This window comes from Mustelus asterias, chromosome 28, assembly GCF_964213995.1.
Source record: "Mustelus asterias chromosome 28, sMusAst1.hap1.1, whole genome shotgun sequence".
In the NCBI taxonomy this organism is placed as follows: domain Eukaryota; kingdom Metazoa; phylum Chordata; class Chondrichthyes; order Carcharhiniformes; family Triakidae; genus Mustelus; species Mustelus asterias.
The window spans coordinates 3,899,217-3,924,759 of NC_135828.1; the positions used below are offsets into that span (position 1 = coordinate 3,899,217).

Consider the following 25,543-nt stretch of genomic DNA (forward strand, 5'->3'; position numbering starts at 1 on the left):
TAACCTGGTGTTGTTAAAACTTTTACTCTATTTATAATTCACAGCAAAAACAGAAAATGCTGGAAAATCTCAGCAGGTCTGACAGCATCTGTTGGGAACTGACAAAGGGCCATCCAGACTCAAAACATGAGCTTTATTTTCTCTAAACAAATGCTGTCAGACCTGCTGAGATTTTCCAGCATTTTCTGTTCTTGTTTTCAGATTCCAGCATCCGCAGTAATTTGCTTCAACTTGTGGTATTATTAATTCTTATGTCAAAAACATCAAAAAAAATTTAAAATTAATCTTTTCACAGAACATAAACTGCTACGAATAATGGGTGGGTGGAGAGAGGATCGGTTTCAGAATGAAGCATGACAGGGCATGCATTTGATGGGCAGAATGGCCTGAATGGTATGTTTCTATGACTCTGGAGCAGTGCTTAAGTATGATGATATAATTATCCACAACGGTGCCTTATAGCCCCAAATTCCTCAAGGGCATTTTGAACTTTTTTAAGGAAGACTTGTGGTTTTTAAAAGAAATACAAAGCAAAGCCTGGTTAAATTGGCTCCTTCTAAAAGTTAAGTACATTTAAACTTGGAAAGGTATCCATGGGGGAAGGAAACCCTTTTAAACTACGGGGTGGGGGGAGATGATGGGGTTTGAATGAAAAAGGGGAGCCAGCTAATTCCTCCTTGCCTGGGAGCATAATAAAATCAGGATATGGAGATGCCGGCGTTGGACTGGGATAGGTACAGTAAGAAGTCTCACAACACCAGGTTAAAGTCCAACAGGTTTATTTGGTATCACAAGCTTTCAGAGCACTGCTCCTTCATCAGGGGAGAAATCTTCCACAAAAAAAAAGACATCACTCACCTGATAAAAGAACAGCACTCCGAAAGCTCGTGATACCAAATAAACCTGTTGGACTTTAACCTGGTGTTGAGAGACTTCTTACTATAACAAAATCAGGGTCTCGTTTGGGATGTTAACAAATTAGGAGACCTCATCCAGGGAACAATCGTAACAATAACATGGCTCCTGTATCACAAATGCTTAAGGGGACTGCATCCAGTGGGTTTCTGCACTCACCAATTCCACAGTTCACAGGTTTATTTGGGGAGATCTAGCTGGAAAGCCTTTCCTGGGTTCCGGACTTTCTCATATCCGATTATCTTACCAACAACAAAACATGACCTTGGTATCTCTTGGAGATGATTAATATTTGCAGAAATAATTTACCAATAAGGCCTTTGATCCACTCACCTCTGACGTCATTGGCACATTTTGCTTACGAACATTGTGGTTGTGCTGGTCTGTATTGAGCATGATTACAGCGTAGGCAAGTGCAAAGCAGGCATCATTGTTTGAAAACGGTGTGCCATTAATTTTCTGAAAAGAGGAAGAGGCAAATTCAGAAATCTCCCACAAGGAAAAAGACAACTTGTTGAAAAGGACGTTTTTCAGCTAAAATGAACAGACATGCGATATTTTAATACACAAAGCTGCGATTTGCTTCGAGTGAGACAACATTCTCTATTTCATCCATCACCAGCCACCAAAAACTCGCTGCCAATAACTGCGAAGATACTTACTTGATGGCATTTTGATTGGAATCAAATGCAACAATAGATAAAAAACGTTAAACTAAACAATGTTCTGTTCAATTTATACAACAAAGCGAGCAATTCATTGTTACTTTTACCCAAATTGAATATTTTTTTGAGTAAAATTTCAATTGAAGTTAGAAACATTGGGTGGGATTTTCCTTGGAATGGGAAAATTTGCCCCATTAAGTTAAAAGCTTAGCAAGATATTCTCTCCCTTGCTCTTAAGCCTTTTGCATCATGAATCACAGTAATCCTAATCAAGAACGTTAATACAACATGCACCCACCCCCCACCAACACCCCTATTAAGTAGCCCCTATTAATTAACCTCTACAAGCCCATGAGGCACTCAGATTTTTCCCAAACATGCCAACGTATTCTCCCTCTTGTTTTGAAATAATATAACCATCCATCTCACATCTCCTTTCTTGATGAGCGAGGAGTTGAAAGATTACCAGGCTTCGGCAGGAAAGTAGAGTCGAGGTTAAAATCCGATCAGTCATCATCTTATTGAATGGTAAAGCAGATTTGAGGGGCTGAGTGGCCTACTCCTAATTCAGATGTTCATGTGTCCTTTGACAGCACAAACGTTGTGACATGCCACATTGGCAAATTTTGTACTTTTTAAAATTCTTTCACGAGATGTGGGTGTCATTGGTTAGACCAGTACTTATTGCACATCCCTAATTGCCCTTGAGAAGATGGTGGTGAGCTGCCTTCTTCAACTGCTGCAGTCCATGTGGTGTAAATACACCCATAGTGCTGTTAGAGAAGGGAGTTCTAGGAATTTAATCCAGCAACATTGAAGGAATAGTGATATATTTCAAAGTCAGGATGATATGTGGTTTGTTTCTTATTCATTCTTGGGACATGGGTGTCGCTGGCTGGCCAGCCAGCATTTATTGCCCATCCCTAGTTGCCCTTGAGAAGGTGGTGGTGAGCTGCCTTCTTGAATCGCTGCAGTCCATGTGCTGTGGGTTGATCCACAATGCCGTTAGGGAGGGAATTCCAGGATTTTGACCCAGCGACTGCGAAGGAACGGCGATATATTTCTAAGTCAGAATAGTGAGTGGCTTGGAGGGGTACTTGCAGGTGATGGTGTTCCCATTTATCTGTTGCCCTTGTCCTTCTAGATGGAAGTGGTCATGGGTTTGGAAGGTGCTGTTTAAGGATTTTTGGTGAATTGTTGCAGTGCATCTTGTAGAGAGTACACACTGCTGCTACTGAGCGTCGGTGGTGGAGGGATTGAATGTTTGTAGATGCGGTGCCAATCAAGCAGGCTACTTTGTCCTGGATGGTGTAAAGCTTCTTGAATTTTGTTGGAGCAGGCAAGTGGGGAGTATTCCATCACACTTCTGAATTGTGCCTTGTAGATGGTGGATAGTCTTTGGGGAGTCAGGAGATGAGTTACTCGCTGCAGTATTCCTAGCCTCTGACCTGCCCTTGTAGCCACTGTGTTTATATGCTGAGTCCAGTTGAGTTTCTGGTCAATGGTAACCCCAAGAATGTTGAAAGTGGGGGATTCTGTGATGATTACACCATTGAATGTCAAGGGGCGATGGTTGGAGTGTCTCTTATTGGTGATGGTCATTGCCCGGCTTTTGTCTGGCGCGAATGTTACTTGCCACTTGTCAGCCCAAGCCTGGATGTTGTCCAGATCTTGTTGCATTTGAACATGAATTGCTTCAGTATCTGAGGAGTTGCGAATGGTGCTTAACATTGTGCAATCATCGGCGAACATCCCCACTTCTGACTTTATGACGGAGGGAAGGTCATTGATGAAGCAATTGGAGATTGTTGGGCCTAGGACACTACCCTGAGGGACTCCTGCAGAGATGTCATGGAGTCGAGATGACTGACCCTCCACAACCATCTTCCTATGTACCAAGTACAACTCCAACCAGTGGAGAGTTTGCCCCTGATGCCCATTGATTTCAGTTTTGCCAGGGCTCCTTGATGCCACACTCAGTCAAATGCGGCCTAGGTGTCAAGGGCTGTCACTCACCTCACCTCTGAAATTCAGCTCTTTTGTCCATGTTTGAACCAAGGCTGTAATGTCAGGAGCTGAGTGACCCTGGTGAAACCCAAACTGGGCATCACTGAGCAGGTTATTGCTGAGCAGCTGCTGCTTAATAGCACTGTTGATGACTCCTTCAATCACTTTACTGATGAGTAGACTGATTGGGCAGTAATTAGCCAGGTTGGATTTGTCCTGCTTTTTGTGCACAGGACATACCTGGGCAATTTTCCACATCTTCAGGTAGATGCCAGTGTTGTAACTGGAAGAGCTTGGCTAGGGGAGCAGCAAGTTCTGGAGCACAAGTCTTCAGTACTACTGCCGGAATGTTACCAGGGCCCATTGCCTTTGCAGTATCCAGTTCCTCCAACCGATTCTTGATATCACGTGGAGAAAGTCAAATTGGCTGGAGACTGGCATCTAGGATACTGGGGACCACTGGAGGAGGCCGAGATGGATCATCCGCTCGGCACTTCTGGCTGAAGATTGCTGCGAACACTTCAGCCTTATCTTTTGCATGGATGTGCTGGACTCCTCCATCATTGAGGATGGGGATATTTGTGGAGTCTCCTCTTCCAATGAGTTGTTTAATTGTCCACCACCGTTCCCGACTGGATGTGGAAGAACTGCAGAGCTCAGATCTGATCCATTGGTTGTGGGCTCGCTTAGCTCTGTCTATCATTTGCTGTTTTTGCCATTTGGCATGCAAGTAATCCTGTTTGGTAGCTTCACCAAGTTGACACCTCATTTTTAGCTATGCCTGTTGCTGCTCCTGGCATGCCCTCCTGCACTCTCCATTGAACCAGGGTTGATCCCCCGGCTTGGTGGTAATAGTTGAGTGGGGGATATGCCAGACCATGAGATTGTGCTGGAGTAAAATTCCGCTGATGTTGTTGGCCCACAGCGCCTCATGGATGCCCAGTCGAGTTGCTAGATCGGTTCAAAGTCTGTCCCATTTAGCACGATGATAGTGCCACAGAACACGATGGAGGTTATTCTCAATGTGAAGGCAGAACTTCATCTCCACAAGGACTGTTAGGGAAGGGAGTTCTAGGAATTTAATCCAGCAACATTGAAGGAACAGTGATATATTTCTAAGTCAGGATGATGTGTGGTTTGGAGGGGAACTTGCAGGTGGTGGTGCTCCCATGCAAATGCTGGCCTTGTCCTTCTGGACTAAAGGTTGTGGATTTCAAAGGAGCCATAGTGAATTGCTGCAGTGCATCTTGTAGATGGTAGACATTGCTATGACTGTGCTTTGGTGGTGGAGGGACTGGGTGTTGAAGGTGGTGGGTGGGGTATTAATCAAGCAAGCTGCATTGTTCTGGGTGTTGTCGAGCATCTTGAGTGATGTCCGAGCTACACCATTTCAAGCAAGTAGAGAGTGTTCCATCACATTCCTGACTTGTAGATGGGCGACAAGCTTGGGGAGTGATGCAAGTTACTCACCTTAGAATTCCTAACATCTGACCTGCTCTTGTAGTCACAGTTTTTATATCGCTCGTCCAGTTCAGTCCCTGCTCAATGGTAACCTCAAGGATGTTGATTGTAGGGGTTTCAGCGATGGTAATGCCATTGAATGTCAAGGTGAAATAGTTAGATTCTCTCTTGTTGGAGATGGTCTTTGCCTGGCATTTGTGTGGCACAAATGTTACTTGCCACTTATCAGCTCAAGCCTAAATGTTGTCCAGGTCTTGTTGCACATGGGTAGGACTCCTTCATTTCTGGGTCATGAATGGTGCTGAATATTGTGCAGTCATCAGTGAACATCCCCAATTCTGACCTTATGATGGAGGAAAGGTCATTGATGAAAGAGCTGAAGATAGTTGGATAGTTAGGACACTCGCATGAGGAACTCTGGAGTGATGCCCTGGAACTGAAATGATTGACCTCCACCAACCACAATTATCTTCCTTTGTGCCAGATATGACTCTAACCAGTGAAGATTTTTTCCCCCTGGTTCCCATTGACTCCAGTTTTGCCAAGGCTCCTTGATGGCACGCTTGGTTAAATGCTGCCTTGTTGTCAATGGCAGTCACTCTCACCTCTGGCATTCAGCTCTTTTGTCCATGTTTGGACCAAGGCAGTAATGAACTCTGGAGCCAAGTGGCCCGAGCGAAACCTAAACTAAGCATCAGTGAGCAGGTAATAGTTGAGTAAGTGCCACTTAGTAGTACTGTTGATGACAACTTCCTTCAATTTGCTGATGATCAAGGGTAGACTGGAGGGGTGTGAATTGGTCGGGTTGGACTTGTTCTGCTTTTTGTGGACCCAATATGCACGGGCAATTATCCACACTGCCAGGTAGATGTCAATGTTATAGCTGCACTAGAACAGTTTGGCTACGGGTGCAGCTCGTTCTGGAGCATTGGCCAGAATGTTGTCAGTGTCCATTTCCTTTGCAGTATCCAGTGACTTCAGCTGGAAATCATATGGAGTGAACTGAATTGGCTGAAATTATATGTGAGATGCCGGGGACCTCCAGGAGAGGCTGGGATGGATCATCCACTCACCACTTCTGGCTGAAGATATTTCAGCCTCTTTTTTTGCACTGATGTGTTGGGCTCCCCAACCATTTAGTGTGGGGATATCTGTGGACCCTCCTCCTCCTCCAATTAATTGTCCACCACAATGCATGACTGGATGTGGTTAAAATAAAAACAGGAATTGCTGAAAATGCACAGTAGGTCAGGCAGCATTTGCAGAGAGAGAAACAGAGTTAATGCTTAGAGTCCAAGAATACTCTTCTTTAGAACTGGAGGCAGGAAGATGATGGGTTTTATCCTGTTGAAAAAGGGGAAAGCAATTTTTAAAAGCGGTATATCGGCCTTTTGGCTGAGATGCAAATGAGATCAAGCCTTGGAGGAGGAAGGCCTGCGCCTCCTCCAATCAGCTTGGCTCATGTAGATCAGGCCCAAGACAGGGTAGAGGCTTGCATGCCCTGTCTTGTCAGCCTGGATCGGAAATGTCTCAACTTGTTGAGACTATGATTCGGACTTGATTTGATTGAATTGGAAAAGTATTTTTTAAAAAGGGGAAAGGGTCAAGTGGCGCAAAAAGGGAAAGGTCAGCAATAGGTTAGAGGGTGATAGAGGCCATGGAGCAATGGGCCAAGAATGGTAATAGTACAGTTTGAATGGTAGCAGTACAAGAACAAAGATTTGGTCCAGGGAAAGTTTTAATAGCAGAACAAAGGTCAGCACTGCCTGAAAGAAAAACAGCAGAATATGTTAATCGCAGAATAAAGGTCGTTACTGTCTGAAAGGCAAACATGAGAACAAGATACAGACCGGCACTTGAGGCAGTGGGGAAGATATAAAATGGAAGACAAGTTGTTAAACTCAATCTTGAATCCAGAACGCTATAAAATGTATAGTCAGAAGTAGGTACTGCTTCTTCAAGTTTGTGCTGGTTTTCAATGGAACACTGCAGCAGGCCGAGGACAAAAACATGAGCCTGAGAGCAAGGCGGTGCATTGAAATGTCAAGCAGCGGGGAGGTTGGGAGTTATGCTTGCGGGCTGAATGGAGGTGTCCTGCAAAGTGGTCACCCAGTTTGCATTTTGTTTCCCCAGTATATACATTGAAAGCAGTGACACAAAATACTAAGTTGAAAGTAGTACAAGTAAATCACTGCTTCATCTGGAAGGAGCCGCACTCTATTGTCACATTCTGCTATTTTGCTTTCAAACAGCACTGACCTTTATTCTGCTATTAACATCTACCCTAGGCCAAAGATTTTTTTCTTTACTACCATCATTCACTCTCTTTGCCAATTGTTCGATGACATTTTTGTAATTTAATGCCCTTCCATCTAACCTACCTCTGACCTTACCCCTTTTTGCTTCAACCAACCCTCTCCCCTTTTTCACCCCACAAAACTCATCACATTTTTGCAGTGTCATATTGAACTTCAAATGTTAACTCTTATTTTTCTCTCTCCACAGATGATGCCAATCCTGCTGAGTTTTCCCAGCACTTTCTGGTTCTTATTTCAGATTTAACAACCCACAATATTTTGCTTTTATTATACGGATGTGGCTGATGCTGCTAAGGATCAAACATATATCCCTTAAGGCTATTGCTAACAAATAAGTTGAATAGTTTGTACAATGGGTATCTGTCAACCGTCATTCCAGAAGGTACACCAACAATACAAATATAGGGGTATACAAAGAGTCTCTGAAATGCTGGTTATATCTACCAGCAAGTACCTCACAATTTTGCTATTCTTTCAGACCATCTTCATAAAACAGGCTTCAAAATTCTCAGAACTAGTTTTTTTTTTTAAGTTTGTAGAATACATACATGCCAGTGATCTGTGAAGACTTCCAATAATCTGTGAATGACAGGAGCTTCACCAGGGAGTCTGAAGGCTTCTAGGTAGGAGCGCAATGCCTCATCAATTCTCAAGCCTTGGAAAGTAAACGTCCTAGTATTTAAACAACAACACAAGCCGGTAATTATAGCTTCTTTAGTCTGGTCATCTTTACAGTGGAACACAATATAATCCAAACATTCCTTCATGTGACCAAGATATAAAAATTTAAAGTATTACCTGGAAGTTAGGCCCACAAGAAAATCTTTGGTGACTTGGGGAAAAACAAAAGTTGTCTTTATTTTGGATGTTACCGATTGTAATGAGTGCACATGTGGTATGGCTACCTGTCCTCTCACTTTGAGAATCCAAAAGCCAAGCTTACAGTGGTGGACAAACATCATGGATTTTCTCTACTCACGTAATGAACTTATAAACTAGCCATAATTCTATGAGAATGCAAAAATAAATCTTTTTAATTGTGTAAGGATAAACGAATTAATGATCAGCACGGGTTTGATATAAGGTTAATTGAATTCATATGGTAGATGTAACAAAATGAACAGATGTATTATTTTCACCATTTCAAAATTAAAACAGGAGAGAATTAAGATAATATAATGGAACTTTGAATATAGAGAACTTCTCCATGCAGTTGACTCTTAATTCAAAGTCAAATTTTCTGAAATTAAATTTTCAAGCACTGAATTTTCATTTTACTGTTATTCCATTGTTTAATTCTAAGTATTAGATAAATCAATTTGTCAACACAAAACACCACTCAATCCGAGGTCAAAACCTCCTCACCGGAGGTATCCTCAACGTCACTCTTGTACTTTAATTCCATAGAGACCCAACTTTTAAAGTTACCTCTTACATCAAAGGCATATTCCCCTGCCGAAGACATGTCAGAAACTGGTTATTGCTGATCAGATGTAAACAAGCTAATGCCACATGGGAACCACGAGTTGCAGTGTGAAATCTTCTACCTCTTTATACAAATAATACAACGCTGTTTGTAACAGCAGGCAGCCTTGGGAAATTCAGCAAATATTTCAACATTAATATATAATTACTGCTTTCCTCAGAATGCATAGGGTGAATAAACTGCGGTCACAATGAAACAAGTTCATCTGTGCACAAAAAGTCAATGTCTCAAAACCACATAATTCTTGGATTAAGCACAGCTCTTTGGTGCACATCTACCAAAGAAAAATGTGTATCTGTACCAGGGGAAAAAAGATTAAGAGAAAGTTTGGCTGGGCAACCAGCTGCGTCCAAGGACTTAAAATGCATGACGCATTCACATTAATCAGCAGTGTTGGTGAAACATAATTCTCTCCAATGGACAACATATTAGTAATCTTTGTCAATACACTCAAAAATAAATTGAAAACAATTAATAGCATTTACCTCAATTAATTACCTGAGCAGAGAAACAGGTGCCAGATGGAATCAATGATAAAAGCAAATTACTGCGGATGCCGAAATCTGAAAATAAACATGAAAATGCTGGAAAATCTCAGCAGGTCTGGCAGCATCTGTTAAGTGAGAAAAGAGCTGACGTTTCGAGTCCAGATGACCCTTTGTCAAAGGGTCATCTGGATTTCAAACATCAGCTCTTTTTTCTCCTTACCGATGCTGCCAGACCTGCTGAGATTTTCCAGCATTTTCTCTTTTGGAATCAATGATGTTTGTCCACCACTGTAAACTTTGCTTTTGGATTCTCAAAGTGAGAGGGCAGGTAGCCATGCCACTTGCACACTCATTACAATCGGTAACATCCAAAACAAAGACAATTTTTGTTTCTCCCCAACTCACCAAAGGTTTTCTTGTGGGCCTAACTTCCAGGTAACGCTTGCATTTTCTACAGGATACTCATTATATATACATGGAAGTACATAAAAGTTAACAAATTTTCAAAAGAAGTTTCAATACCCAACAAAACTGTCCAGGAGTTCCATACTTTTCCGATCACTGATAAACTCGCCAATCATTTTTTTGTCCAGTCGTGGATTTTCCCTGAGCCACTGAGCTACTTCGCTGTTGTCCATGGGAGATGCGAGCAGCCCCTTCTCCTGAAGAAACTGAATGCCTTTTTTTGGTTTCTGGTTGAATTGCTCCGTTCCAGTAATAAGCAACTTAAGGAAAACAAAAAAAAACCTCATTTCTGGAGTACATAAACGTGCTTTTTCCCCAAGCTACACCCTTTTTTCTGGTGCAATTCTGAGACTTTGACACAAGCAGGCAGAACTGACACTTTCTCACTGGTCCTGCTATCCAATCAGAGGGAGAATTTTACTGCGCATTTTCATAGAACCATAGAATCCTACAGTGCAGAAGGAGGCCATTTGGCCCATCGACTCTGCACCGAACACAGTCCCACCCACACCCTTTCCCATAATCCCATGTATTTACCTTAGCTAGCCCCCCCCTGACACTAAGGAGCAATTTAGCATGGCCAATCCACCTAATCAGCACATCTTTGGACTGTGGGGGGGAAACTGGAGCACCCGGAGGAAACCCACACAGACACGGGGAGAATGTGCAAACTCCGCACATTCAGTGACCCAAGCCGGGAATTGAACCCGGGTCCCTGGCACTGAGGCAGCAGTGCTAACCACTGTGCCACCGTGCCGCGCAGCACTGTGCGGTGCCGCTTTGCTCCACCTTTATCCAGTCCTTTGCCTCCTTTCCCTCTACCAGACATGATGATTCTTCACTCAGATCACTGCACTATGATGGATTTGATGAATCCGAATGCTACTGAAATGTTATTTCCTGTAATGGGCCCACACTTCAGTATTAAAAACTTAAAATAAATCCACAGGGCACTTCTTTAGCACTTTGTTTTGTAATATTGCTGGCCATCTCCTCAAGCTGAACTAACTTGTGTTCAGAAGAGTTCCAGTCAGCTATTTCAAAGGCAGCAACAGAACTCTAAAACATTGCCAAATTGCAACAGAATCTACAGTTAAAGTTTGGACATGATAGGAAGGAGATATTAGATTGGGTGACCTGTTAGTTGTCTTAACACAAGCCTGCCAATGGTGGCTGAATGGAAGGGGTTTGTATTGGAAGCCAGAGTCAGAGATATGGAGAATTTGTGGGAGTATAAAAGTATGACTGGAGTTGAATAAGGTGATGAGGAGGAAATGGTCATGAAGAGATTTAATCATTTTGTGCCTATTCATTTAATGCTCAATTTTCTGAATGAATTGTGGAGGAGGAAATTCCTCCAAATAACAGGATCTTTGAAGGAGGGATTAATGCAGATAGCATCATCAGGATGTAGAGAAGCAGTAGCCAATTTTTTTTTGGGGGGGGGGTGGTGGTGGTGGAGAGGAGAATAAGAGAAGAAGCTGTTAAGCATGAAGTAGAAATTGGATGCGTGGCAATTACTCAAACAAAATTAATGCTTCACTCTTGCTTTAATGGCATAACTAAATTTCTAATGAATGTTCGCAATTTTATAAATCCCTTACCTTCTTCTTACTTTTAATCTCAGAAAGTTCTTGAGGACTTGGTAGGAGAGAAGAAAATCTAGTTGGTTTCTTGAGGGCCCTTTTTTCTACTGTAAACGAACATGTCAGAGCTCAAAATCATATGCTAACGTTGAAAACATGTCTACATATAAAGAAGAAAAGTACAGAATAGAAACAGGCCCTTCGGCCCTCCAAGACCGTGCCGATCATGATGCCGATAACAATCACTCACCTTAACACTTAAATTCTGACCATAAATATATTCAGTACATAACAGGAAAAAAATAATTAACAAATCAAAGAATGCAAAAAAAATTTTTTATCTGCAGGAGAATAAAGTTCACTTGTGAGCGAATCTTAATTCTAAAAAAGATTTTACTAAAAGCTTAAACATAAAACTTCTCAGTAACACAAAGCTGAATTTATTTTTTGCAACAATCTCATTCCCAAAAGGAGCCACAGATAACTGCTCTGATAGCAAGCATTTTCAATGTACCTGGATGACACAATGTGGTTTCCACAAAAATAATCTCTTTGGCCATGAGAGGAGAACAATTGGCATTTTTAATCTAATACTTCAACACAGGCTTTGCTGGATGACCCTTAGGAGTAGTAACTATAAGCACATTTTTGTCCTTTGTGTATCTACGGAAGGATGTGCTGGCCTTGGAAAGGGTCCAGAGGAGGTTTACAAGAATGATCCCTGGAATGAAGAGCTTGTCGTATGAGGAACGGTTGAGGACTCTGGGTCTGTACTTGTTGGAGTTTAGAAGGATGAGGGGGGATCTTATTGAAACTTACAGGATACTGAGAGGCCTGGATAGAGTGAACGTGGAGAGGATGTTTCCACTAGTAGGAAAAACTAGATCCAGAGGGCACAACCTCAGACTAAAGGGACGATCCTTCAAAACAGAGATGAGGAGGAATTTCTTCAGCCGGAGAGTGAAGAAGCTGTGGAACTCTTTGCCGCAAAAGGCTGTGGAGGCCAAGTCATTGAGTGTCTTTAAGACAGAGATAGATAGGTTCTTGATTAATAAAGGGATCAGGGGTTGTGAGGAAAAGGCAGGAGAATGGGGATGAGAAAAATATCAACCATGATTGAATGGCAGAGCAAACTTGATGGGCCGAGCGGCCTAATTCTGCTCCTATGTCTTATGGCTCACAGACACTGCAAACAAATGCAGCATCCTCATTACACCTTGATGGAGATGTTGGCGAACTCAAAAGGACCACACATCAAAACCTGGGGACTTGCCTGGCCCCAGACATCCAAATACAATGTGCCACTATCTTGGAAGGACCATTCCCTACTTTTTAAATCAAAGTCCAAAAGGCAGGCAAGAAACTTGGATCTGACACACAACTCAGTTATTCAGCCAACTGGTCTGTGCTAAAGTTAATTACAGCTTTATCCCATCATTTCATTTAAAATTATTGCATTTGTATCACACAGAAGTTGCATCTTGTCCACATCGCATTATAAGGGAAACCACTGTCAGAAGGGATAGTTACAAGAAAAGTTACCAATAAGATTTCGCAAGGGCTTTGATACTTGTATTTTGTTCGGGGCCATGCTTGAATTTTGCTAAAAGGCAAGTTCTTCACAATAGAAGCCAAGAAAGGGTCAAAAGTTCAAATGGGTTAACTGTCTCAGTGCTGTACTCATTCTCAAAGGACTAATCATATGACTCAATGATTTCTGAACAACCTGGATGCTCTCTACTTCGCTTGAAACTTTACCTGTTCCACCTTCCTCTGCAACCTGCCGTCCTAGTTTCATTTTCTGTGCCATAAGATGGCCACTGGTTGGGAGGTGAGGTAGTGAGGTTTCAGCATCCAAAGTTGCTGAGCTGCCACTCATCCCTGATCTTTCGATACCTGCCAAGGAAGTGAAAAGATTTGGATTAATATAGTGCCTTTTACAGCCTCAGGATTCTCCAAAGCACTTAAAGTCATGATGTGGAGTTGCCGGCATTGGACTGGGGTAGGCACAGTAATTAGTCTCACAACACCAGGTTAAAGACCAACAGGTTTATTTGGTAGCATGAGCTTTCGGAGCATTGCTCGTTCATCAGGTGAGTGGAGAGTTGGGTTCACAAACAGGGCATATATAGACACAACTCAATTACAAGATAACGGTTGGAATGTGAGTCTTAACAGGCAATCAAGTCTTTACAGGTACAGACAATGTAAGTGGAGAGAGGGTTATGCACAGGTTAAAGAGGTGTGAATTGTCTCCAGCCAGGACAGTTAGTGAGATTTTGCAAACCCAGGCAAGTCGTGGGGGTTACCGATAGTGAGACTGTTGGACTTTAACCTGGTGTTGTGAGACTACTTACTGCACTTTACAGACAAAGGGGTACTTTAAAATGTAGTCACTGTCATAATGTAGGAAATGTGGCAGCCAATTTATGCACAGCAAGCTCCCACAATCAGCAACGTGATAATGACCAAATCATTTGTTTACTGATGTTGATGGAGAGATTATTGGCGGACTCCTCCTCTTCTTCAAAGTAATGCCACTTGTTACATTCAACCCAGATGAAATCAGGACCTCAGTTTATCCGTTCACAACTAATGGTACGGCATTGGAACATCAGCCTAGATTATCTGCTCAAGACTCAGCAGAGCAAATAGAACTAAAAATCTTCTGACTGCAGCAGGAGAGCTACCCACTGTACCACGACGGAAGGTGTATCACTGCTACCATATGGATATTCTTTTACCAACAAAATTCTTCCTACTTCCAAAGTAGTTTTTTTTGTATCAAACATTGCAGTGTATGGCTACAAAGTTATAACATATTAGCAAATAAAGGAATGAACCTTTTGTCTGTAACTCAAAGTCATTCCAAAATGTTTTGTAAGTGCTGCAGAAGTTTGACTTTGAGAACACCTAAGCAGGGGGTGGAACAAAAGACGATTATCTTTTGTCTTTGTAGAAAACACTAGAATTGCTGCAGCACATTAGAAACACGAGCTATGCATTTTCCCTTAATCCAGCTTCACAAAAGAAAGGATGGCAGGTAGTGCAACACAAACTGAGCGCTCCTACACAAGCAGTGAATCTTCATCCAGCAACAGATCTCCAGCAGAACAATGGCAACAACAAAATGCACAGTGTTAAAACTGCCATCATTGTGGAAGCTGTTTTAAGATTGCATAAACTTTCAAAACTAATCAACATTTGACAGACATCCTCACAGACCCTCAAAAAATTAGATGATGTGAAGATGTGAGTCGTTCATTTTCACAGCCATGAAGCTGGTTTCCCTTGTGCTGTGTTCAAAGGGAGAGTAGAGGTGCATTCCACAATCCTGCTTATGTTTACATCCAATTTTGCTCAGCCTTTGCATTAATATTTATCTAAGGCTTGCCCTCTAATCCTTAAACATGAGTTGATGACATACAGGTGTCACTATTACATTGACATAAACCAGTAATAAAAATTCCAAACCCTAACTTAAGGGCTCTACTAAACTGTCCAAGGTGCAACATAATGGATAACTGCTGAAACCCAATAAAAATGCACCTGTAAATTGATGATATGTTGCATGCAGGAGTAATTGAGTTTATAAAATGCAGAGTAATGTTGTCTCTTCTCAACTGGTGTATGCAAGGATAATGGACATCTTTCAGTGAACTGAGAGACAGTAACTCAGACTTAGAGGAAGGGTTGGCAACCTTAATAACAGGAGCTAATTTTAAAAGGTTTTGTCTTAAGGTTTAGTCAAAAGCACAATATCTTAAGAGCCGAAATGCAGTCACTCAAATGTCAATAATAGTGAAAAACAAATCAAAGACAAATTTTCAGCAACATTTTAAAGGCTTTTACAAAAAGATTTTAATCTAATACTTTCTTACAGGTACAATGTTAGACACAGGTTGCAGACCCTGATCCAGACTGTTCCAATAATTGGATTCTGTCCAAATTCAGTGAAGTGTCTATTTAAAGTTACTCAAATAAGAATCATGCTTGCACTCCCAACTGATGTCATTGTGATGCAATGCTGCATTCATGATACTTTTATTCATGCAGTACTGCCCACAGTTTAATACCCAAAGTGAGATTTGTACTGATTAAAATTGTCAACAAAGAATATAGTCAGTTGCCTTCCATCATTAAGTCAAGACTAGTGAAACAGGAGATATCCTAAGCTTTCTTTAAAAGTTCTAACTGCACCTTATTGGCAGAATACATCGACTCCTTCCAGATTGCAGTCAATATCTGTCCTGAATAAGCTTCAAGTGGCGTTAGAGCTGATAATGCAACTCAGTCACCAACTACTGAGCAAGTTCACTGGCTCTAAACAGCTGTGCCTGGGCTAAAACAGCTGGAACTCACCTTTGCCACATGACACAAATACTATCAACTATTTGAATGTGTGTTGCAAAGCAAAATGCTATCATGTAGCGAGTAAGTGAAAAGAGCATTGCAATTATTGTTCATTGAATCCTGCAGGATAGAAGGAAACCACTCGTGTTTATGTCAACTCTTTGAAAGAACTAACCAACCATTCCAAATCTCCCACTCCAATCCCACCACCCTTCATTTCTTTCCCCCTTCAGGTATACTTCCAACTCCCTTTTAGAAGTTATTATTGAATCCGATTCCATCATCCTTTCAGGTTGTGTTCCAGATTACAACAACTCAAATGCTGGCAACTTTGATTTGGTCCTTGGAAGTAAACAATAGGAAAATGTATTGCGTTAAAGTTTTGATACTTTATCAAAATTAATTGCCAGTATGCTATGTAGCCTATGCTCAGCTGCAAAGTAAAAAGCAAACCAACATATTTCAAATGATACTATGATAGAAAGATGTGTCTCAAATTGATTTCTTCTGTTGTGAATACCTTTTCCTATATTCGTTCATGGGATCTGGGCGTTGCTGGCTGGGCCAGCATTTGTTGTCCGTTCCTAATTGCCCTTGAACTGAATGGCTTGTTAGGCCATTTCAGAGGACAGTTGAGAGTCAACCACATTGTTGTGGATCTGCAGTCACATGTAGGCCAGAGACCAGGTAAGGATGGCAGATCTCCTTCCCTAAAGGACATTAGGGAAGCAGATGAGCTTTTACAACAGTCAACAATGGTTTCATGGTCATCATTAGAATTTTAATGTGTGTTTTTTTTTTCCAATTCAAATTTCAACGTTTGCCGTGGTAGGTTTCAAACCAGGGTCCCCAGAGCATTACGCTGGGCCTCTGGATTACTGGTGCAATGACAATACCACTATGCTACCACCTCCCCCTCTAACACAAATGAGTATTTGTGTATGCATTATTACCATCTACCAGTGGAGCCATCATTAACCTTGCCAAAAACATGACAACCACTCTGGTAGGACTAGCCTATCTGAGAATGTCCAGCGGAACTATTTCTTACCATTTGTCATGTCTTTGCTGTCATTCATTTCTATTACGGTAGTGCTTCCATCTCTTTTGTCCTGTTGTAGGGTATTATTGAGAACCTGGGCTTGGCAATGAGCCTCAGTGCTATCAATAACTGTTAACAAAGCCTCAAGTGACAACAAGTGAGTGGTGTACAGTTGTCCAGAAACAGGAAAAGCATTCTACAAAAAGAATCAAAGGAGAAGCTCAGTAAAACTGGCAGAACGGATGCAAACATTCTAAGAGAAACAGATTTTTATCAATAATTCAGTGAGGATAGATAATATCCTTCTGCACTTTGCTTACAGGATAGTAAATTTAGAGGACAAACTTGCATCTAAACAGAAGGCAGGGTGAAAACAGTTTTGCATATAAAGTATATACTGCATGTCGTAAAGTCCTGAACAGCAGGAACAATCACACTAATTCTCACAGATAACCTTGTAGCAAAACATTTTAATTATGTGGTTTAACAACTAATTCAGATGAAATTGTGTGCTTCCCATGAATGGAACATATCAGAGTGGTTACATAACAGATTTTCTAAAGCCCACTTACATTTCCTCAGTTTTAGAATCATTCCAGTATTACTATGTTAAATTACTACACTGAATTTCTTAATAAAGCTCTTTACTTGATAAAGACCAATAAATACAAAAAGTTGAAAGAAAGATCCTACATTTGAAGGGTCAAAGATTTCCTGGAGCCTGTTTACCTTGGAAAGGAGTTTGGTGAGATCCTCAAACAGGTTACAACAGTAGAAATCACAATCAAAGTTGATGTATAGTTCTGTGGCAAAGCTTGGGATTCGCCACAGTTGAACTAGTGCTTCCAAAGCTACCTCCTTCATTTCATACGGCATTTTCGGATTCTCCGAAGTGACTAATTCCATTAGCTTTTTCAAATACATCTAGAGAAGGAGAAACACAAATTTTCTATGTATAACGCCTGTCACAACTTCCTAAACCACAATGAACTCGTATCAGATCTACAGATGACTTGTCAGCAAGACAGTTCCAATTAGCAGTTGCAAAATCTTCTTGCAACAATGCAAGTGCGAAAGGACAACAGAAAATTTGAAAAATACCAATTCTTAATTCACTTTGGAATAGCTTGCCAACCATTGTTATAATTTCTGAATTAAACATTACAAATCAATGAGAATGAAGCATTCCCATGGAAGGTAAAACCTTTTGAACAAATCTGTATTCTCTGCATCACTTACAAACAGGCCAGCTGCGAGATTAATTATGATTCCATGCAAGATATATTGCAACTCAAGGTCATTGCTGTTAATAGATACATAAAATGGTTAATTGGAAATAGCTCGGGAGTTTAAATTCTCGCACAAAACAAAATGTATCTTGAAATACTTTCTGCCTATAGAAGGCAACTTTAAAAAGTAGCTCTATTGAAAAGATAATTCTAACTCATTCACCAATTAAAGCCATCATCTCCACCATTCCAAAAGAACAGAAGTTAGTTATTGGGTAGGGTATGTAAAGGGCGGCTCATCCGCAAGGCCTGTTTTGGAACCTGGCTGTAGTTGAAAATTATGCTGATTATTGTAGAGATCCATTTTATGTATACCCGATTATTCTGAATTCACACCTCTTCAGGTTCAGTGCATATACAATCACCCCTTATTGCTACTAGTCATAATATAATCCTATGAAAATGAAGATTCTGCAATTTTTTTCCAGAGTTTAAAATAAACAACAAAAGAAAACGTAAGAGAATTCCTGAACTCGAAAAGCATTTTAGATCTCCATATCAAGATGAAACTAGGATTAGGATCATTATCATAGTCAATTGCCATGAAGGCTAATGCATGTGAAGCAGGTTCTACTGGAATTAAATTCTACCCACCTCGAGTTGAAACTTCAGATGTTCCCTCATACTTTCAAATAAAAGGAAGCACAGCCGGAGAGATGTGGCATATAAATTAAGACGCTCCACAATTAACAACTGAAAAATAAACAATACAAAAACACAGTTGGTGAATATCCTCAAATACAAAGTCACCAGTCCAAAAAAACTCATGAAATAACAAATTTCGGGGCGATATGGTGGCACAGTGGTTAGCACTGCTGCTCTCAGCACCAGGAACCCGGGTTCAATTCAGGCCTTGGGTGACTGTCTATGTGGAGTTTGCACATTCTCCCCATGTCTGCGTGGGTTTCCTCCGGGTGCTCCAGTTTCCTCCCATACTCCAAAGATGTGCGGGTTAGGTTGATTGGCCATGCTAAATTGCCCCTTAGTGTCAGGGGGATTAGGAGGGTAAATGTGTGGGGATACGGAGATAGGACCTGTGTGGGATTCTTGTTGGTGCAGGCTTGATATGCGAAATGGCCTCCTTCTACACAGTAAATTCTATGATTCTAAGGAATTCTTACCTGAAAAAGGTGCCGACAGAGTTCATCTTTAACAAGACCAAGCAAAGAGGTATAGTTAGCAATGTGCGCCGATTCCAGTGCTATAGTAAGCAACTGCAAACCCATATGAATCATTACATCAGAGTTGTGGCGGTCATGTGGATTGGTGAGGGATATAAGGAACCGGAATAGCTCTCGTATACAAGGCAAGCCATATGGAACCAGAGCTGCACCTGAAAGAGATATGCTCAAACATTTGTATGTATTACATAAAACAAACAGTACAGAAACAGTTGTTTAGCCAACTTGGTCTCCTTCCGTCTATGTACTATAATATACTCAATCTCGTGTAAAAGCCGCCCCCCCACTTAAGATTGAGAGAGAGAAAGAGAGAGAGATTTAATTGATAGTGAACACGATGCTAAATAAAGCATTTCACAAATTAGCATCATGTGGTAAAAACAAATTACTGCGGATGCTGGAATATGAAACCAAAAGAGAAAATGCTGGAAAATCTCAGCAGGTCTGGCAGCATCTGTAAGGAGAGAAAAGAGCTGACGTTTCGCGTCCGGATGACCCTTTGTCAAAGCCCAATGCGGCATCGTGTGGTGCCTATTCTCATTTCATCTTTAAGTTCCAGCATTAAATTTCCTAAAGGTAGGCTAAATCTTTCCACACAATAATATTTTCAGCTCTCATTGTACAACTTACAAATTTTAAGTTAAACATCAAAGGATGTGGGTATTCGATGTAACAGTTGCGTCAAAGTCATATTTCGTTTTTTTGTTCAACTTAGCGTTAACAAATAGGCTCTGCGTATCTAAATTATAAAAAATATTTTTAAAAATCTGAATCAACCAGGCCAATTAACATATATGACACACTAATATTGCAAAAAGTTTTAAACTGCAAATTAGATTTAGGGTTAAAATTAGTACCAACCATTTCTATCACCATTTTACACATTGTACAGGATGTATGAATACGCATACAAACCTTCCCTCTGTGTTGACTGCGTAAACCTAACCCCACGAGGGTTAACATAGTCCATATCATGTACTTCGTGGATCGAAGCAGTATCAGACGTTTCTGTGAGAGAGTCTCGGTCTTCTAATACTTCTGGAATAGATTCCACTGATGTTGATTGGGCTTTCTCTTCCTTGGGTAAAAAGCCTTCCACTCTTCCACCCTTCTAAGAAAATAGCAAGCTTCAGGTTAATTCACTTGTATGGTACTACATGTGGTTCTAAATACTTTCTCATGACACATCTCCAAACAAGGCTCAAACTTTCAATGTGGTCAAGGACCAACTTTATTTGGGTAGAGGAAGTTCACCACTCAGGTGCAGCGTACTTTCTCAATCTTGATAAACTTATTTAGTTTTTAAAACTTATTGATCTACCAGCTCTTTGCTGGGAAGTACTCAAATTACATAAGAGTTAAGAATAAATTGGGGAAAAAAATGTTTGATACAACCATAAGATCTGTGCCCAGAGGGCACAGGCTTGGCCGCAGAAGAGGAATAAAAAGAGATGGTTCAGAATAACTACTTCACACAGGGTGACTGTACAGAGCAGGCTACTCAAAAAGACAATCAAGGAGGATAGAAGTGGTAAACTGCAGGTACTTGTTCAAAAATTAAAAACAAGTTAAAAGAAACTAACCACACTATGGCAATTTTGGAAGAACTGGTTCTGTTATTTCTTACAACAGATTGATAATATAATGTAGTATCATAGGTAAGTTACCATCTTATTGGGGGAGCACGATGTACATGGCAATTTCAAAATGTTAGTCAATTTGGGAGAATGTACTGTAATGGTGTCCCATCATAATTATCTGTTAGCCTTGACTGGTAGCATTCCAACCTCAGGCAGAAGGCATCAAGTTCAAGCCCCACTCCAGAGACTAATCTAATATGTTGGTTAAAATTTTATGGTATTATTCTTACACTCAAAGTAAATGAACTTTGCTCTGCCAGTGTTTGCAGCATACTAAACTGCCAAAAAAAGTGAACAAAATAAACACAAAAGATTTAAAGATAGCAAGCCAAAAGGGTGGGAAGTAATTATTAGAGGAAACACCTCCAACAATCAAAGTCCACTTGCCAACCAACCATTCAGCACACTCTTCTAATGCAGTATTCCCTTTATAGTTGGCATTCTTGCAAAGTCTGTCCTGATAAGTGCAAGATGAAAAGCTTTGACATGTCTCTTTTACCAGCAATACACAAATAATTAATTGTTAATAACCTCTAACAATGGCAGATTTACCTGAGACTCCAGCTGGGCTTGTGATTCTAAGATTTTCTCTTCACCGGGCTCACTGGAAGGGGTGTTTGCTGGAGTGATGCCTGCAGAATTGCCCTGGTCAAGGTCAGTAAGGTCTTCTTTTGACGTTGTCTTTGAAGAAAGTTCCATACCACTGTCTGTGGTCGGGCTCGAGACAGTGGATGGATTTTCAGAAATAGTGGTTGAACTGGAAGCTGTACTGTTTGCAGTTACAACTGAATGTTCCAGGAAGGGTGCATCACCTTTAAAAACAACCAGTATAACTTGCACATAGATTCAGAAGTCGCAAAATTAAAATTCTTAATCATCCATTCATTTCTTTAACTCAAGATGATAACATTGTAATAGTGACCAAATTATGGGCAATGGGTCATTTCCAGAAACATAGAAACAGGAGGAGGCCATTCTATCAATCGAGCCTGCTCTGCCATTCAATTAGATCATGGCTGACTGTTAGATCTATTTGTTCTATTGATCATTGGTTCTATTTGTGTTTTTAATTTCTTATTCACTGCTTTGTGAAATGAAATAAAAGTCGCCAAAGTTCCAGAGGACCATAGACTGCTCTCCCCCTTTTTGTGAGAGCGTGCAGTGGCTGGTGGTGATTTAACCCGAGGATCACCACACCTCAGGCGAGGGGCAAGGTTGAGAAGGCGGGGCCTTCATGAATAACTTCAGCCGGGACGGGAATTGAACCCCTGCTGTTGGTGTCGCTCTGCATTGCGAACCAGCCAGCCAGCCAACCGATTTAACCCCTGCTTTTGCAATGTATTCTCAGCATTACTGCTGTATTGCTGGATAAATCCAAAACCAGAAGATTTAGATTCACAGCTTACGAAATGTGTAAAGTAATGTAACATTGATTTAAAATTTACAAGTGCCCTCCCACCTCTTCATTTCCAAAGTACCCAAGACAGACAAAAAAAATGAGGACACTTAATGTTCAAAGAATCCCCAGCATTATCCATCAACTAGGTTTCATCTTTTCTTAGCTATTGTCTCCATTCGTTTTTGTTTAATTAGGAATCACTGCTTACATAAGAGCACGAGCCAGAAATGATTACCAATTCAAATCGTATGTGATAACTCAATCATGAAAGTCCCATTAATCCAACAATGGCATAATTTCACCTCTACGCAGATTTATTTAAGTTTTTTTCAAACTCATCCATAGTAAAATCTTTAATTCAAATGTACAGACAGCAGTCACGATATTCAAGAGAGAGACATATGATTTTGAAAAAGCAAAATTTTAAACCAACTTAATTTCGTCATTATCTTTTGAAAACAAAAGGCTGATTGCAAGATTCCCTTCTCAGGAGCAAAGTGCAAAAATGCTAAAGCATACCTGGTTGATTGTTTAAGAGCTGAGGTACAGAACCTATTGAACTGTGCAAAACCTGGCCTGGCACTGACTGTTGCTCTGACGCAAGGGGAAGCTTGTTTGCATGACGAGATGGTCGTGGGGATTTCTTCTGCTTTTTCCACTTTGACGAATCACTCATTCCTCCTGCTCTCATCTTAAGCTGCAAGTTGAATTACAATACACTGTGATACCAGCACTCTTTAAAATATTAAGGTGCAGAGACCGAAAAAGATTTTCCTCTCCTTGCATATGTTTCTCCTTCAGTTTTTCAATTGCAGTGGGTGATGCTCAATGCATGAAACTCTCAAGATCAAATTCTTGATAAAATGCTTCCTTTTGTACTCAATTTAGAAGCAACAAAACAATTCTGTGGACTGAAATTCTCCTCTTAAAACTGTGTTATAATTAAAAATAAAAAGTGTATTGAATTTATCCAAGTGACCCAGAAGGGTATAATCAGTAAAGGTATTTAGACAAGACCCAAGTGTAGTCCTTAATCGGTTTGCAATTACAAACTGAACTTCAGCATCAGATTTTAACCTTAAAATAATATTTAAAAATATATAATTAATACTTTTTAAATTGAGAAACGATATTACTTAGCCAGCAGGGTCTTTGTGAGTTTCATGCATTCCAGACACAACCAAGAAGTCTAATGCCTAGGTTGAATGTTCCTGGATATGCTGAATTTAGATGGGAAAAAAAGTGCTGTTGACCACAGCAGAACCATTCAATGGAAGCCTTGCTACGAATTATATGCTGCAAGAAATTAGAGGTTGGGGCTCAGGAAATTTGAGACGAATTGGTTCCAAGTTAAGTTCAGCTTGCTCCAAGAGGCAAACACGGATTTTAGGAAATGCAGCTTCAAACATAAGCATGAATTGTGCCGTAGTGAACTACGATAGCCATTCGAACCATTGACTTTGTACATGGAGCAGTTTGTCGTCATAGCTTTAGTATTTAGATAAGTGCTAGTTAAAAATTGCAGAAACTGGAAAACTGAAAGAAATATTAGAAATTGCTGCAACAAAAACAGAAAATGCCGGAAAATCTCAGCCGGTCTGACAGCATCTGTGGAGCGAGAACAGAGATAACGGGTGGGATTTTACAACCTCGCTCGGGCGAGATCGTAAATTCCCGCCCGAGGCCAACGGAGATTTCCGTTCTTAAGAACCTCGCCCGTTCCGATTCTGTGGCGGGTGAGGTGGTAGAGTTCCGGCCAATGTTTCAAATCTCGATGACCCTCTGAAGAATCCACAGCTTTTTCTGTTTTTGTTTCAGATGCCAGCATCCGCGGTAATTTGCTTTTCTATTAGAAACTGCTAGTCTACCAACACCTGAGAAGAACAAGCAACAGCTAAGGTTCAGATTCTTTAGCTCTGATGATACTTGAAACATTAAAGCAACTTTCCTCTATTTGGGTACTGACAGAGTTTGTGTGCTTTCGGTGGTTTTATTTTGATAAAGATCAAGTTTATTTATTAGTCACAACACTGCAATGAAGTGACTGTGAAATTCCCCTCGTCGCCACACCTCGGCGCCTGTTCAGGTCAATGCACCCTAACCAGCACGTCTTTCAGGCTGTGGGAGGAAACTGGAGCACCCGGAGGAAACCCACGCAGACACGGTGAGAACGTGCAAACCCCACACAGACTGTGACCCAAGCCGGGAATTGAACCCAGGTCCCCGGCGCTATAAGGCAGCAATGCTAACCACTGTGCCACCGTGCTGCCCCTTGTTCCTGATGGGATATACCCCAGAATACTGAGAGAGGCAAGGGAGGAAATTGCTGCGGCCTTGAGAGAAATCTTTGTATCCTCATTATCTACAGGGGAGGTCCCAGAGGATTGGAGAATAGCCAATGTTCCCTTGTTCCCTTGTTTAAGAAGGGTAGCAAGAATAATTCAGGTAATTATTAACATTAATTTTTATTTGCGTTTAAAGAAGTTGAACAAAACTGCACAGAACCAATCATATATTGTTAGTACCTCACTGCAGCTTAAATGGCTTGAAACAGGTTTAGAAACTAAAACTAAAGACAGATATGATCAATGTACTTCTTGTTTTTAGACTGCTGCACCAGTGCAATTTTCAAGAATGTATTTATTGAGAGAACACCTTCAGTTTCAGTACATGTTACTCTCTGTATATACCAATTGCAGTCAATTTTAATCTGTCTTGCTTCAAACACGACCGGCAGGACGCAGCAATTACACTGACCCTGCACTAGGTTCAACTTTAGCTGCCTCCTTACTAAACAAGACCAAACTTAAATTACTTCTTTTTTAATTGGTTCACGGTATTTGGGTAATGGCAATTTCATCCGTTATTACCCATCCAATAGATGGAGTGGGAAAGGGTGTGTAGATAGTTTGAGTCATGTTGAGATCAAAAAGGTGGTATTGGGGTTCTTGAGAAACATTAAGGTCGACAAGTCTCCAGGGCCTGATGGGGTATACCCCAGAATACTGAGAGAGGCAAGGGAGGAAATTGCTGCGGCCTTGAGAGAAATCTTTGTATCCTCATTATCTACAGGGGAGGTCCCAGAGGATTGGAGAATAGCCAAAGTTGTTCCCTTGTTTAAGAAGGGTAGCAAGAATAATTCAGGTAATTATAGGCCGGTGAGCCTTACATCAGTGGTAGGGAAATTATTGGAGAAGATTCTTCGAGACAGGATTTATTCCCACTTGGAAATAAGTGGACGTATTAGT

The 25,543-nt window shown here is 40.9% G+C and overlaps 1 protein-coding gene across 6 annotated transcripts in view; it reads right to left on the reverse strand.

The window, feature by feature from the left end:
• The window catches only part of gbf1 (golgi brefeldin A resistant guanine nucleotide exchange factor 1), a 210,121-nt gene that overhangs the window by 52,125 nt on the left and 132,453 nt on the right, over window positions 1–25,543 (reverse strand). For 4 of the 6 annotated variants that reach the window (XM_078199352.1, XM_078199354.1, XM_078199353.1 and 1 more), the window contains exons 9-20: window positions 22,815–22,992; window positions 21,449–21,708; window positions 20,172–20,367; window positions 19,197–19,408; window positions 18,670–18,768; window positions 17,516–17,710; window positions 16,796–16,982; window positions 13,150–13,287; window positions 11,410–11,498; window positions 9,863–10,065; window positions 7,915–8,038; window positions 1,249–1,374 (exon numbers count right to left, since the gene is read on the reverse strand). In XM_078199352.1, the coding sequence (XP_078055478.1) occupies window positions 1,249–1,374; window positions 7,915–8,038; window positions 9,863–10,065; window positions 11,410–11,498; window positions 13,150–13,287; window positions 16,796–16,982; window positions 17,516–17,710; window positions 18,670–18,768; window positions 19,197–19,408; window positions 20,172–20,367; window positions 21,449–21,708; window positions 22,815–22,992 (2,007 nt within the window). The remainder of the gene's footprint in view (window positions 1–1,248; window positions 1,375–7,914; window positions 8,039–9,862; window positions 10,066–11,409; window positions 11,499–13,149; window positions 13,288–16,795; window positions 16,983–17,515; window positions 17,711–18,669; window positions 18,769–19,196; window positions 19,409–20,171; window positions 20,368–21,448; window positions 21,709–22,814; window positions 22,993–25,543) is intronic. The other 2 variants (XM_078199351.1, XM_078199355.1) reach the window with 1 other exon arrangement.